The sequence below is a fragment of the Pristiophorus japonicus genome, chromosome 20, assembly GCF_044704955.1.
Source record: "Pristiophorus japonicus isolate sPriJap1 chromosome 20, sPriJap1.hap1, whole genome shotgun sequence".
NCBI lineage: Eukaryota > Metazoa > Chordata > Chondrichthyes > Pristiophoridae > Pristiophorus > Pristiophorus japonicus.
Genome location: NC_091996.1, coordinates 14,285,799 through 14,299,903, shown reverse-complemented (window position 1 = coordinate 14,299,903; position 14,105 = coordinate 14,285,799). Strand labels below are relative to the sequence as shown.

At 46.8% G+C, this 14,105-nt stretch overlaps 1 protein-coding gene across 4 annotated transcripts in view; it reads left to right on the top strand.

Annotated features, from left to right (window-relative positions):
- ccdc180 (coiled-coil domain containing 180) overlaps nucleotides 1–14,105 on the top strand; it is a 184,011-nt gene that overhangs the window by 157,100 nt on the left and 12,806 nt on the right. For all 4 annotated transcript variants that reach the window (XM_070863771.1, XM_070863772.1, XM_070863773.1 and 1 more), the window contains 3 exons: nucleotides 2,827–2,964; nucleotides 4,122–4,236; nucleotides 8,106–8,217. In XM_070863771.1, the coding sequence (XP_070719872.1) occupies nucleotides 2,827–2,964; nucleotides 4,122–4,236; nucleotides 8,106–8,217 (365 nt within the window). The remainder of the gene's footprint in view (nucleotides 1–2,826; nucleotides 2,965–4,121; nucleotides 4,237–8,105; nucleotides 8,218–14,105) is intronic.

Sequence of the window (14,105 nt, the reverse complement as noted above, 5' to 3'; positions counted from 1 at the left end):
ACCTTGACTACTGCACTGCCAATAATCACCGTTATGAGCTCTTTAGTGTACGTACGCAACTTGGCATTGACTGGACTCAGCTTAGGCCTCACAGCCTTAGTGTCCCACAGCTTGTCGAATGTCCTCTGGCTCATTATTGATTGACTTGCACCCGTATCCAATTCCATCGGTACCGGCACACCGTTAAGTTTCACATTAATCATTATCGTTTGGCTCTTTGTTAAGAACGAATACAGTCCATACACTTCCTCCTCTGGTATCTCGGATTGCATATCCGGATCCGCGCTATACTGGTCATCATCCTCCACGTGGTGTGTCGCAGCACGCTTGCTCAGTTATGGACATATGCGCTGGAGATGCCCCAGTCTCGAACAGCTTTTACAAATGTACTGTTTAAACCGACACTGATGAGGCTAATGATTGCCCCCACAACGCCAACACGGTGAAATCGGATCCATGCCCGTTGGCAGACTTAGGGCAGCCACAGGTTTCTCATGTGTAGCTCTGCCAAATGACGATACAATCTTGTTTACAGTACTTGCTGAGTTCCGATTTTTCGATGATATCTGCTTTACATTTTTGTCCGTCGTCATGCATGCCTGGGCAATCGTGATGGCCTTGCTCAAATCCAGCATCTCCGCCGCCAGTAGCTTATGCAGGATCAGCTCGTGGTTGATGCCGATTACAAAGAAGTCCCGCAGCATGTCTCCCAACGCGTTTTCAAACTTACACGGTCCAGCTAGACGTCTTAGGTCGGCAACGAATTCCGACACATTCTGGCCCTCAGAACGAACGTGCTTGTAGAATCGATATCATGAGATGATGATGCCTTCTTCTGGTTTGAGATAGTCACATAATCTAAGGATAAGGGGGAAGCCATTTAGGACCGAGATGAGGAGGAATTTCTTCACCCAGAGAGTGGTGAACCTGTGGAATTCTCTACCACAGAAAGTTGTTCAGGCCAATTCACTAAATATATTCAAAAAGGAGTTAGATGAAGTCCTTACTACTAGGGGAATCAAGGGGTATGGTGAGAAAGCAGGAATGGGGTACTGAAGTTGCATGTTCAGCCATGAACTCATTGAATGGCGGTGCAGGCTAGAAGGGCCGAATGGCCTACTCCTGCACCTATTTTCTATGTTTCTATGTTTCTAAAAGGCCGTGCGCAACTGGGCCACACAGACTACAATAACCCACAAACCAGAGAATAAAACTCTTCCAATAAACAAAACTATCTTCCAATACACAAACAGTGACAGGGAAATACACAATCCTCAAGTTTTCTGGGAAAAGAAAGACTTTAAACTGCATGTTTTTAAGTTTACATATTTTATGATTCAACTTACATTTTACTTTGGGAAGGAAAAATAAATGTTTTGATCCATGATGAGCAATGCAAAAATACAGTTCAAAAGGAGTCTGGGTATGGCAACAGTGCGTCGTTACAAAAAAGGGTAGTTGTGATACAAGAGGAGAGGTGTGGGTGTGAGGAGAGGTGTGTGAGATGAGGTGTGTGAGGAGAGGTGTGTAAGGCGTGTGAGGAGAGGTGTCTGTGTGAGGTGAGGTGTCTGTGTGAGGAGAGGTGTGTGTGAGGAGAGGTGTGGGTGTGAGGAGAGGTGTGTGAGGTGAGGTGTGTGAGGAGAGATGTGTGAGGAGAGGTGTGTGAGGAGAGGTGTGTGAGGAGAGGTGTGGGTGTGAGGTGAGGTGTGTGAGGAGTGTGTGAGGAGAGGTGTGTGAGGAGAGGTGTGTGAGGAGAGGTGTGTGAGGAGAGGTGTGTGAGGTGAGGTGTGTGAGGTGAGGTGTGTGAGGAGTGTGTGAGGAGAGGTGTGTGAGGAGAGGTGTGTGAGGTGAGGTGTGTGAGGAGAAGTGTGTGAGGAGAGGTGTGTGAGGAGAGGGGTGTGAGGAGAGGTGTGTGAGGAGAGGTGTGTGAGGAGAGGTGTGTGAGGTGAGGTGTGGGTGTGAGGTGAGGTGTGTGAGGAGAGGTGTGTGAGGAGTGGTGTGTGAGGAGAGGTGTGTGAGGAGAGGTTTGGGTGTGAGGAGAGGTGTGTGAGGAGTGGTGTGTGAGGAGAGGTGTGTGAGGAGAGGTTTGGGTGTGAGGAGAGGTGTGTGAGGAGTGGTGTGTGAGGAGAGGTGTGTGAGGAGAGGTTTGGGTGTGAGGAGAGGTGTGGGTGTGAGGAGAGGTGTGTGAGGTGAGGTGTGTGAGGAGAGGTGTGAGGAGAGGTGTGGGTGTGAGGTGAGGTGTGTGAGGAGAGGTGTGTGAGGAGAGGTGTGTGAGGAGTGGTGTGTGAGGTGAGGTGTGTGAGGAGAGGTGTGTGAGGAGTGGTGTGTGAGGAGTGGTGTGTGAGGAGAGGTGTGTGAGGAGAGGTGTGAGGAGAGGTGTGTGAGGAGAGGTGTGTGAGGAGAGGTATGTGAGGTGAGGTGTGTGAGGAGAGGTGTGTGAGGAGAGGTGTGGGTGTGAGGTGAGGTGTGTGAGGAGAGGTGTGTGAGGAGAGGTGTGGGTGTGAGGTGTGGGTGTGAGGTGAGGTGTGTGAGGAGAGGAGTGTGAGGAGAGGTGTGTGAGGAGAGGTGTGTGAAGAGAGGTGTGAGGAGAGGTGTGGGTGTGAGGAGAGGTGTGTGAGGTGTAGTGTGAGGAGAGGTGTGTGAGGTGAGGTGTGGGTGTGAGGCGAGATTTATAGTTTCGATTTTAGTCCAGCGTTGAATCTCATCCTTGATGAGCACACAAAGAAAAGGATAATGCAAGCTCAAACCCATTACATAGAGTGATGGGACATGCCCTGCGTGAATCGTACAGTGCTTATTTCCCTTTGTTCTATTTATTTTCATTAGATGGAAAACGAACACAGGTTGCGCCCAATTTTGGGTCATCCTAACAACTGGCAGAATCTGGAGAGCCTGTGCAGAAAGGAGGAAGAAAGGCAAGACAATGAGGCTGAGGATATCTTTAGCAGTGCAGAGAAGCTCAAGGCAAGAAAGCAATAAAAAATTCCTAATATTGGAGAGTTAGCTGACAATCTTCAGTTCATGTTCTCCATTTCTAGGTGGTCCTCAGCAGAGGTCAAGTGATAGGCAACCTAAAGATGTACAGTGATGCTCTTTCAGGATGAAATCGTACTGTGTGGAAGTAGTGTAACGGACACATTTGTGTGAAATTGCTTCATCTGCTCTGTTGACAGAAGTAAAGAACTGAAATGAAATGCGCCCGTTGCCACCAAGTTTGCAGTGTACATACTGGATACTCGGGGTTCCCCTGATGCTTTGCTGAGTAAGCTCACTGCCTGGTGGGATACGAGACCATAAAGACCAGCTCTGTGTGGATTCAGAGCTCAGCTGTCAATGTGTTGTACAGTATTTTGGGCATTTTCCTGTGGGCAACCTAGATTTGCTTTTGAGTTCTGGTTTCATTCGCATTGGAACTGTCATCATCATCATCATAGGCGGTCCCTCGTATCGAGGATGACTTGCTTCCACGCCAAAAAGGGATGAGTTCACAGGTGTTTCAATGAAGGGCCGAATATTCCAGGTCCCGAACTACATGTTGAAGGGTGCAAGATGCTTGTGTGTGGGTTTTTGTAACGTGGGGTGGCCGTTGCACACCAGCCACCACACGGGCTTCACAGTGCTAGGTCTTGGTCCAGTGGCAAGGATTACGACGACTGGAGACCAGGCTCTGCTTCACGGACCTAGTGCGCACACATATCGCAGCGTGGGCTGGCCCGTGCTGCCCCTGGGCCCTCGCCTCTTCTGGGCCCTCGCCTCTTCTGGTCCCCGAACTCACGCCTCTCCTGGGCCCCGGTCACATCGCTCCTGCGCCCCCTAACCTCGCCGCTGCTGCTGTACCTGCCCACACACCAATCAGCGACCTGGACCTTGCTGATGTCCAGTCCAGTCGCCCTCTTCACAACCATCACTCTCCGTAGGTCCTGACCTGCTGATGGTCCTTGCAGGTCGGGGCCGCTCCACTGAATGCCGGGTCGGGCCGCACGCTGCTCCTTTGTAGGCTCCGACCCGCTGATTCGAACCATACTGAATATTTCGCTATCCAGTGCCCTGTGTCTCTGTTAGAATGTGCCTGTTGTCTCACTTGTAAGTGTCCTTAATGCAAGCTTTTAATCCTTTCACAGCAATGTAGGCGAGAACATGCCATGGCCTTTGTGTCTGCGATCTCCTGCCTCTCGGAACAGCTCCTCTTGGAATTTGACGACTTCACCACCGTTGATGATGTCCAGGCTGCTGGTGGTAAGCTGCTGATCCTTTCATGGTTTTGTTTTAAAATTTAGTTTCAAGATTCCCAGAGAAAGAGTATCCCTATAGCTGGGATACGTTGAGTATGCTCCACAAACATGCGCAGTCACCCCACCAGTTAACACTTAAACAACGTACTGCTATGCAGCACTCCCCATTGTAGAAGAATGGCTCAGAGCCTCTCACAAGGGAGAAAGGTGGACGACAAGCAATAGGTAAAGGAATTTTGGTGTGGAAAATGAAGAATGGCCCATTGAGTGAGGTACTGGAGAACAGCTGGGACAGCAAGCTTGCTTTTTGTAATGTATTTGCTTCATGGGTTCTTTGCTTAAAGAATTCATAGCAACACATTGCTATTAAGAACTAGTTGGTTTATTAGCAAAGGTTTAACAATCACACTACACATTACCAGTTCATCCATCAGGCTCACAACCACCTGCCTCGTCGTGGATCCCCCGAACCCAACTGGACGGGGTTTTATTGAGTCTTGTGAACATCAAATGACTGGTTAAGTTACTCCCAACTCAACAGCTATACAAACCTGTGAGCATACTCACATTACACTTTTACTTGATCATTAGTACATGATTTAACCTTTCAACTCTGGTGGTGTCTCTCACGATAGGCCAAGTGCCTTCAACTCAGTTTCTCAATTTAAAAAAAAGAATCACTCTACAGCACGAGTCAGAGGCATCAAGCGATAAGGAAAAAGATTGGAGGGAAATCTCCATTAGCTGGCTAAAGAGCATCTCTCCATGTATTACACATAAAATGTGCCAGAGTTTCCAGGAATACCTGAATTTGAATCCAGCCAGCAAATATACATAAGAATATAAGAAATAGGAACAGGAGTAGGCCATTCGGCCCCTTGCTCCACCATTTAATGAGATCATAGCTGATCTTCTACCTCAACTCCACTTTCCTGCACTATCCCCATATCCTTTGATTCCCTTAATATCCAAAAATCTATCAATCTCTGCCTTGAATATACTCAAAGACTGAACCTCCACAGCCCTCTGGGGTAGAGAATTCCAAAGATTCACCACCCTCTGAGTGAAGAAGTTTCTTCTCATCTCAGTCCTAAATGGCCAACCCCTTATTCTGAGACTGTGACCCCTGGTTCTAGACTCCCCAGCCAGGGGGAAAACATCCTGCCTGCATCTACCCTGTCAAACCCTGTAAGAATTTTGTATGTTTCAATGAGATCACCTCTCATTCTTCTAAACTCGAGAAAATCTAGGCCTCGTCTACTCAATCTCTCCTCATAGGACAATCTCCTCATCCCAGGAATCAGTCTGGTGAACCTTCATTACACTCCCTCTATACAAGTATATCCTTCCTGAGGTTAGGAGACCCAAACTGTACACAGTACTCCAGGTGCAGTCTCACCAGGGCCCTACATAATTGCAGTAAGATATCTTACTCTTATATTCAAATCCTCTTGTAATGAAGACCAACATACTATTTGCTTCCTTAATTGCTTGCTGTACCTGCATGCTAACTTTCAGTGATTGGTGTGTACAAGAGACATCCAGGTCCCTCGGAACACCCAACATTTCCCAATCGCTCACCATTTAAAAAATACTCTGCTTTTCTATTTTTCCTACCAAACTGGATAAATTCACATTTCTCCACATTATATTCCATTTGCCATGTTCCTACCCACTCACTTAGCCTGTCTATATTCCCTTGAAACCTCTTTGAATCCTCCTTTTTTAAAATTATTTATTCATGGGATTTGGGCGTCGCTGGTGGGGCTAACATTTATTGCCCATCCCTAATTGCCCTTGAGAAGGTGATGGTGAGCCGCCTTCTTGAACCGCTGCAGTCCGTGTGGTGAAGGTGCTCCCATAGTGCTGTTAGGGAGGGAGTTCCAGGATTTTGACCCAGCGAATGAAGGAATGGCGATATACTTCCAAGTCAGGATGGTGTGTGACTTGGAGGGGAACGTGGAGGTGGTGATGTTCCCATATGCCTGCTGTCCTTCTAGGTGGTAGAGATCGCAGGGTGGTTGAGAGGCGCTGCCGAAGAAGCCTTGGCAAGTTGTTGCAGTGCATCTTGTAGATGGTACACGCTGCAGCCACGGTGAATGTTTAAGATGGTGGATGGGGTGCTGATCAAGCGGGCTGCTTTGTCCTAGATGGTGTTGAGCTTCTTGAGTGTTGTTGGAGCTGCACTCATCCAGGCAAGTGGAGAGTATTCCATCACACTCCTGACTTGTGCCTTGTAGATGATGGAAAGGCTTTGGGGAGTCAGGAGGTGAGTCACTCACAGCAGGATACCCAGCCTCTGACCTGCTCTTGTTACCACAGTGTTTATATGGCTAGTCCAGTTAAGTTTCTAGTCAATGGTGACCCCCAGGATGTTGATGGTGGGGGATTCAGTGATGGTAATAATGCTGTTAAATATCAAAGGGAGGTGGTTAGACTCTTGCTTGTTGGAGATGGTCATTGTCTGGCACTTGAGTGGCACAAATGTTACTTGCCACTTATCAGCCCAAACCTGAATGTCGTCCAGGTCTTGCTGCATCACAACTTACATTCCCACCTAGCTTTATATCATCAGCAAACTTGGATATATTACATTTGTTCCCCTCATCCAAATCATTGATTTAGATTGTGAATAGCTGGGGCCCAAGCACTGATCCTTGTGGCACCCCACTAGTTACAGCCTGTCTACTCGAAAATGATCCGTTTATTCCTACTTTCTGTTTTCTGTCCATTAACCAATCCTCAACCTAGATTACCCCCAATCCCATGAGCCCTAATTTTGTTTAATAACCTCTTGTGTGGCACCTTATCCAATGCCTTCTGAAAATCCAAATACACTACATCCACTGGTTCCTCCTTATCTATACTGCCAGTTATAACCACAAAAAACTGACTTTGTCAAACATAATTTCTCTTTCATAAATCCATGTTGACTTTGCCCAATCCTATTATTATTTTCTACGTGCCCTGTTACCACGTCTTTAGTAATAGATTCTAGCATTTTCTTTACCACTGATGTCAGGCTAACTGGTCTGTTCTCCATTTTCTCTCTCCCTCCTTTCTTAAATAGTGGGGTTACATTAGCTACCTTCCAAACCACGGAAACCGTTCTAGAATTTATAGAATTTTGGAAGATGACAACCAATGTATCCACTATCTCTATAGCCACCTCTTTCAAAACCCTAGGATGTAGGCCACCTGGTCCAGGGGATTGATCACCGTTCAGTCCCATTAATTTCGCCAGTATTTTTTTTGCTAATACTAATTTCTTTCAGTTCCTCATTCTCCCTAGACTTTTTAACTTCTCTTGTTAGCCATGGTTGGATCACTTTTCCTGTGGGGTTTTGTGCCTTAAAGGAATGTATATTTGTTGTAAATTATGTATTAATTCTTTAAATGCTAGCCATTGCTTGTCTACCGTCATACCTTTTAATGTGGTTTCCCAATCTACCTTAGCCAGCTCATCCCTCATATCTACAACATTTGCTTTGTTTAGATTTAAGACCCTAGTTTCAGATTTAACTAAATCACTTTCAAACTTAATATAACATTCTATCATATTCTATCACTCTTCCCTAAGGGACCCTTTACTTCAAGGTTATTAATTAACCCTTTCTCATCGAAAATAGCCTGTTCCCCACTTGGTTCCTCAACATACTGATCTAGAAAAACTATTTTGTATACATTCCATGAATTTCACACGTGGATTTCATCTCGCTTTTAGCAATTCAAATGCCGATTGTTTTGCTTGGGACAGTGTGAATCCTGCTCCTAACATATGCGTGAGCCACAGTATCAGAAATACAGGTAATCCAAATAACTCGAGAAATCACCAGCTTTGACTATGCTTTCTGTCTCCCTCTTATTTTTCAGAAGCAGTGAAAGAACCCACAGTCCCTTTGATTCGATTGAAACTAATTGAATCCCCATTGCAAGAGCAGGACTATTATCCCACCTTTGTCGTTGACGTTCCCAGGGACAGCAGGTGATCAGTTCAGAGTCGCCCGAAACGAACCGAAATCTTTCTTTTCCAAACCTTGCCTGTTTCTTGAGCTGGAGTTGGTTCCAGGAGATGGGGGTGAAATCTCGCACACCCTGTGGTATCTCAACCTCTTGTGGCCCAGTGATCATGTGTCAGCCAGGGCAGGGCAGCCGAGAATTTCCACGTTCCATCATTGTTTGAAATTACTGATCCGAAAATCCAATTTTGAATGTCAGTAAGGAATTGAATGTAGGGGGTGGATGGGGGAGGGGGGGAGACCTCGCAGTGGTCTCAATCAGGGAGCACACTTCTACCAGGCATCGGCAGGTAGTGATCGAGGGCCCAAGTTTTGGGTGGAGTTGTTTCTATTTTTTTGGAGCAACTAGTTTAGTTTGGAGTATCTTAGAAATCGCAATTCTCGGCATTTAGTTTGCTCCAGTTCTAGTGAGTTAGTTTAGTTTCATTTTAGTTCAGTTTTTTTTCAAAAGGGGGCGTTACCAGCCACTTACGCCTGTTTCACAAATTTAGACACCGAAAAGTTACTCCAAACTAACTTAGAACGGAGTAAGTGTCGACTTTTGTACGCTCAGAAAACCCTTGCGTACACTTTAGAATTAGGCGCAGGTAGCCAGAGATAGGGTGACGGGAAGGGAAGTTAGGGGATTTTCCAAAGCATTAAACACTTCACTTTTAAAAATAAAGAACCATCATCAATAATAAATGATAAATAAATCAATAAATAAAAAATTAAAAAAAATAAAAAATAAAAAATCATTCAATAAATAAAAAATAAAAAGTTCCTATGTCACCAACCTGTTCGGGAGCACCGGGAGGCCGGCCAGGGCTAGGGGCTGCGTGCTGCAGGCTGGAAATCGGCACTCTGCCCACTCCAGGAGCCCATTCAGCCAGGGCTAGGGGCTGCGTGCTTCGGGCCCCTCCCACACAGCCAGCGACACACGCACACAGAATCTGGGGGCCAGGAGCTACTGTGCACGCACGCAGCTGCCGGCACTCTTTGGCCCAGGGCTGTAGCTCCGCCCTGCCGCTGTTGTGCTGCGTCGCGCTGACTGCTGAACAGGCCTGCTGCACTCGCCGGAGAATCCTGAGGTAAGTTTTTGGCGTGCTTTTCATTCCACAAAATAGGTGGGCCTCTCGGAGGTGCGCCGATCTAGCGGATATCGGAAACTTGGGCCCTTAGTATGGGAATCCAGTAAACTATCAACAGGAGCACAGATTGTGAGGAAGTTAAACCTCATCATCATCATAGGCGGTCCCTCGAAATGAGAATGACTTGATCACCAAAAAGGGATGAGTTCACAGGTGTTTCAATGAAGGGCCTAATATTCCAGGTCCCGAACTGCATATTGAAGGGTGGAAGATGCCTGTGCTTGGATTTTTTTAATGTGTGTTGCACACCAGCCACCACACGGGCTTGACAGAGCTTGGTCTTGGTCCAGTGGCAAGAATTAACTAAGACAACTGGAGATCAGTTCTGCTGCACGGACCTAGTGTGCACACATATCGCAGTGTGGGCTGGCCCGTGCTGGTCCTGGGCCCACGCCTCTTCTGGGCCCCAAACTCGCGCCTCTGCTGGGCCCTGATCACTTCCCTCTACAATCTCTCGCCGCTCCTTCACCCAGTTAAGTTAAACCTACAGCATTGGTGAATTACACAGTCTTCATTCCAAGGAGGCAGTTCTGCAATCTTATGTCACGTTGTTCAAAGCTGCTCAAAATGTTGAGACCACACTTGGAGTATTGTGTATGCAGTTTTGGTCTCCTTACCTAAGGAAGGATATACTTGCCATTAAGGGAGTGCAATGAAGGTTCACCAGACTGATTCCTGGGATGGGGGGGGGGGGGGGGGGATTGTCCTATGAGGAGAGATTGAGTAGACTAGGCCTATATTCTCTAGAGTTTAGAAGAATGAGAGGTGATCTCATTGAAACATACAAAATTCTTACAGGGCTTGACAGGGTAGATGCAGGGAGAATGTTTCCTCTGGCTGGGGAGTCTAGAACCAGGGGTCACAGTCTCAGAATAAGGAGTCGGCCATTTAGGACTGAGATGAGGTTTGAAATGCTCTACCCCAGAGGGCTGTGGAGGCTCAGTGTTTGAGTATATTCAAGACAGAGATCGATAGATTTTTGGATATTAAGGGCATCAAGGGATATGGGGATAGTGCAGGAAAGTGGAGTTGAGGTAGAAGATCAGCCACGATCTTATTGAATGGCGGAGCAAGCTCGAGGGGCCAAATAGCCTACTGCTGCTCCTAATTCTTATGTCCTTAAATCCATAGTAATGTCACACTTTATCATATCTCTGGTGTTTGCAATCCATAACTCCTGCTGAAAAGTGCTTATATGTGGGTGTTGGGTGAGTGCAGGTTCAGCCGCTGCTTAGGTAGCCTTCCACCCATGATTGAGTCGCCTGGTGATCCTCACTGCTTAGTATTGTACACCAAGACTGGGAAAACTGGGACCTATTGAAGCGTACCTCAATCAGAGCCCCGGGACATTAAAGAGAGGTGGGGTGAAAATTAGCAGGAAAAAAATAAATGTACGTGTTTGCCGTAGATCATGATTACATTGTGTCAGACTCGGACATAGCAAGGGTAAAGGCAGCATGAAGGTCCTCACACTCCGCTCAAATAATGTCTCAGGCCAACCTTGTACCCTTAGCATACCAGTGTGACATTTTTCCCCACACCAGCCTATCAGTGGTGTGTAGTGACAATTAGGGACAGATTTGTGCTCTACACCCGTGCCCACTTGGAACTGGGTTGAGACAGCCAAACTTGCGCACATATTCGACTACAGAGGCATCACAGGCATCTTTTCACCCAATATTCACACATGTACCATACAACTCGTAGATAGAGGAGACTTTCAGCCTGGATTTAGAACCCAGCTCCCAGGTGAAAGGCTAGTATCTGTCTCACTGCACCAGCTAGTTTTCCTTTGTATAACTATTGTCTCAAGACACCTGTGTTATTACAATTGTGGCTGTATTACCTTGTCTGGTTTGTGAAAACAAGAATTATGCCACATTGGTGCAGATCAAACTTAAAAGTGGACTGCATGTTACAGAATTGCTCCACAAGTCACGAGGGAGGTTATTTATTGCTTGGAGGGTACGAGTCTGGGTGGGGTACGGAAGCAAAGGGATCTCGCAGTACAAATACACAAATCGCTAAAAGCAGCAACACAGGTTAAAAAGGCCATAAAAACAACAAGCACTAAGGTTTATTTCTAGAGGGATAGAATTGAAAAATAGTGAAGTTATACTAAGCTTCTTTCGAATCTTGGAGTACTGCATACAATTATAATCACCGTATTATAAAAAGGATATGTAGGCACTGGAAAGAGTGCAGAAAAGATGTACAAGGACGATACCAGAAGTGCAACGGTATACCTATTAGGAAAGGATGAACAGGCTGGGTCTCTTTTCTCTTGAAAAGAGAAGGCTGAGGGGTGACCTAATAGAGGTCATTAAAGTTTTAAAAGGTTTTGATAGAGTGAATACAGAGAGTGTTTCCACTTGTGGGGAAGAGCATAACTAGAGGCCATCAATATAAGATAGCAACCAAGAAATCAAATAGGGAATTCAGAAGTAACTTCTTTACCCAGAGGGTGGTGAGAATGTGGAACTTGCTACCACAGGGAGTGGTTGAGGCAAATAGTATAGATGCATATAAAAGGAGGCTAGATATGCATATGAGGGAGAAGGGAATAGAGGGTTATGCTGAGAGAGTTAGATAAGGAAAGACAGGAGGAGACTTGAGTGGAGCATAAACACCGGCATGGACTGGTTGGGCCGAATGGCCTGTTTCTGTGCTTTATATCCTATGTAATCCGATGTTTTTTTTCCCCCACTGCTAGCACTTATTTGGAAAATTACCCCCATTTGTTCCCCTCCAATGTAGGGGGTCTAAACTTCCACTTCAGTGATAGAAACATAGAAATTTACAGCACAGAAGGAGGCCATTTTGGCCCATCGTGTCCGCGCCGGCCGACAAAGAGCTGCACAGCCCTCGGTCAGCAGCCCTGAAGGTTACATATCATCATCATCATAGGCAGTCCCTCGAAACGAGGATGACTTGCTTCCACGCCGAAAAAGGATGAGTTCACAGTGTTTCAATGAACGACCTAATATTCCAGATCCTGAACGACATCCTCAAGGGTAGAAACAATAATTGGCCCCAAGTTTCCACACACTACAAAACGGGCGCCCCTCCGAGCTGGGCGCCCGTTTTTCGCGCCGAAAACGGCGCCGGAAAAAAAACGCGCGATTCTGGAGCGCCCTGCAGCTCCATGTCTGTTTGGCGCGGCGCCCGGGGGGGGCGGAGCCTACCACTCGCGCCGATTTTGTAAGTGGGAGGGGGCGGGCACCATTTAAATTAGTTTTTTCCTGCCGGCAACCCTGCGCGTGCGCGTTGGAGCGTTCGCGCACGCGCAGTGTGAAGGAAACATTGGCACTCGGCCATTTTTGTAGTTTTTTGTAGCTGTTTAATTTTTGAACATTTTTTAGCAAAAGCACATTGCCATCAGCACATCAGCACTGAGGCTTCTCGCAGCAGTGAGAAGGCCGCAGGAAGCCTCAGAAAGTTGAGGCAGCCGTTTCCCGACGGCCTCCCCCCCCACTGCTGTCGGGAACGGCTGCCTCAACTTGTGAGGCTTCCTGCAGCCTTCTCACTGTCTCCTTCCCCCCCAGCCCCCCCCCCGCCCACCGTCGGGAACGGCTGCCTCCTCCCCCCCCCTGCCGTCGGGAACGAACGGCTGCCTCAACTTGTGAGGCTTCCTGCAGAATTCTCCCTGGCTGAAGCACTTTCACACAGGTAGGAAGATGGTTTATTTAATCTTTTCTTTGCTTATAAATTTTTATTCAGGTTGGATTTATTTGTATAATATTTGTATAAGTATAAATAAGGATTTATTGTAGAATTTAATGACTTCCCTTCCCGCCACCTCGTTCTGGACGCCTAATTTGTAACCTGCGCCTGATTTTTTAATGTGTAGACAAGGTTTTTTCAGTTCTACAAAAATCTTCACTTGCTCCATTCTAAGTTAGTTTGGAGTACGTTTTCACTGTGGAAACTTTGAAATCAGGCGTCAGTGGCCGGACACGCCCCCTTTTGAAGAAAAAATTCTGTTCCAAAGTTAAACTGTTCTAACTGACTAAAACTGCAGAAAGAAAAATGTGGGGAATTGCGATTTCTAAGATAGTCCGTTCTCCACCAGTTGCTCCTAAAAATCAGGCGCAAATCATGTGGAAACTTGGGGCCATAGAAACATAGAAAATAGGTGCAGGAGTAGGCCATTCGGCCCTTCGAGCCTGCACCACCATTCAATGAGTTCATGGCTGAACATGCAACTTCAGTACCCCATTCCTGCTTTCTTGCCATACCCCTTGATCCCCCGAGTAGTAAGGACTACATCTAACTCCTTTTTGAATATATTTAGTGAATTGCCCTCAACAACTTTCTGTGATAGAGAATTCCACAGGTTCACCACTCTCTGGGTGAAGAAGTTTCTCCTCATCTCGGTCCTAAATGGCTTACCCCTTATCCTTAGACTGTGACCCCTGGTTGTGGACTTCCCCAACATTGGGAACATTCTTCCTGCATCTAACCTGTCTAAACCCGTCAGAATTTTAAACGTTTCCATGAGATCCCCTCTCATTCTTCTGAACTCCAGTGAATGCAAGCCCAGTTGATCCAGTCTTTCTTGATATGTCAGTCCCGCCATCCCGGGAATCAGTCTGGTGAACCTTCGCTGCACTCCCTAAATAGCAAGAATGTCCTTCCTCCAGTTAGGAGACCAAAACTGTACACAATACTCCAGGTGTGACCTCACCAAGGCCCTGTACAACTGTAGCAACACCTCCCTGCCC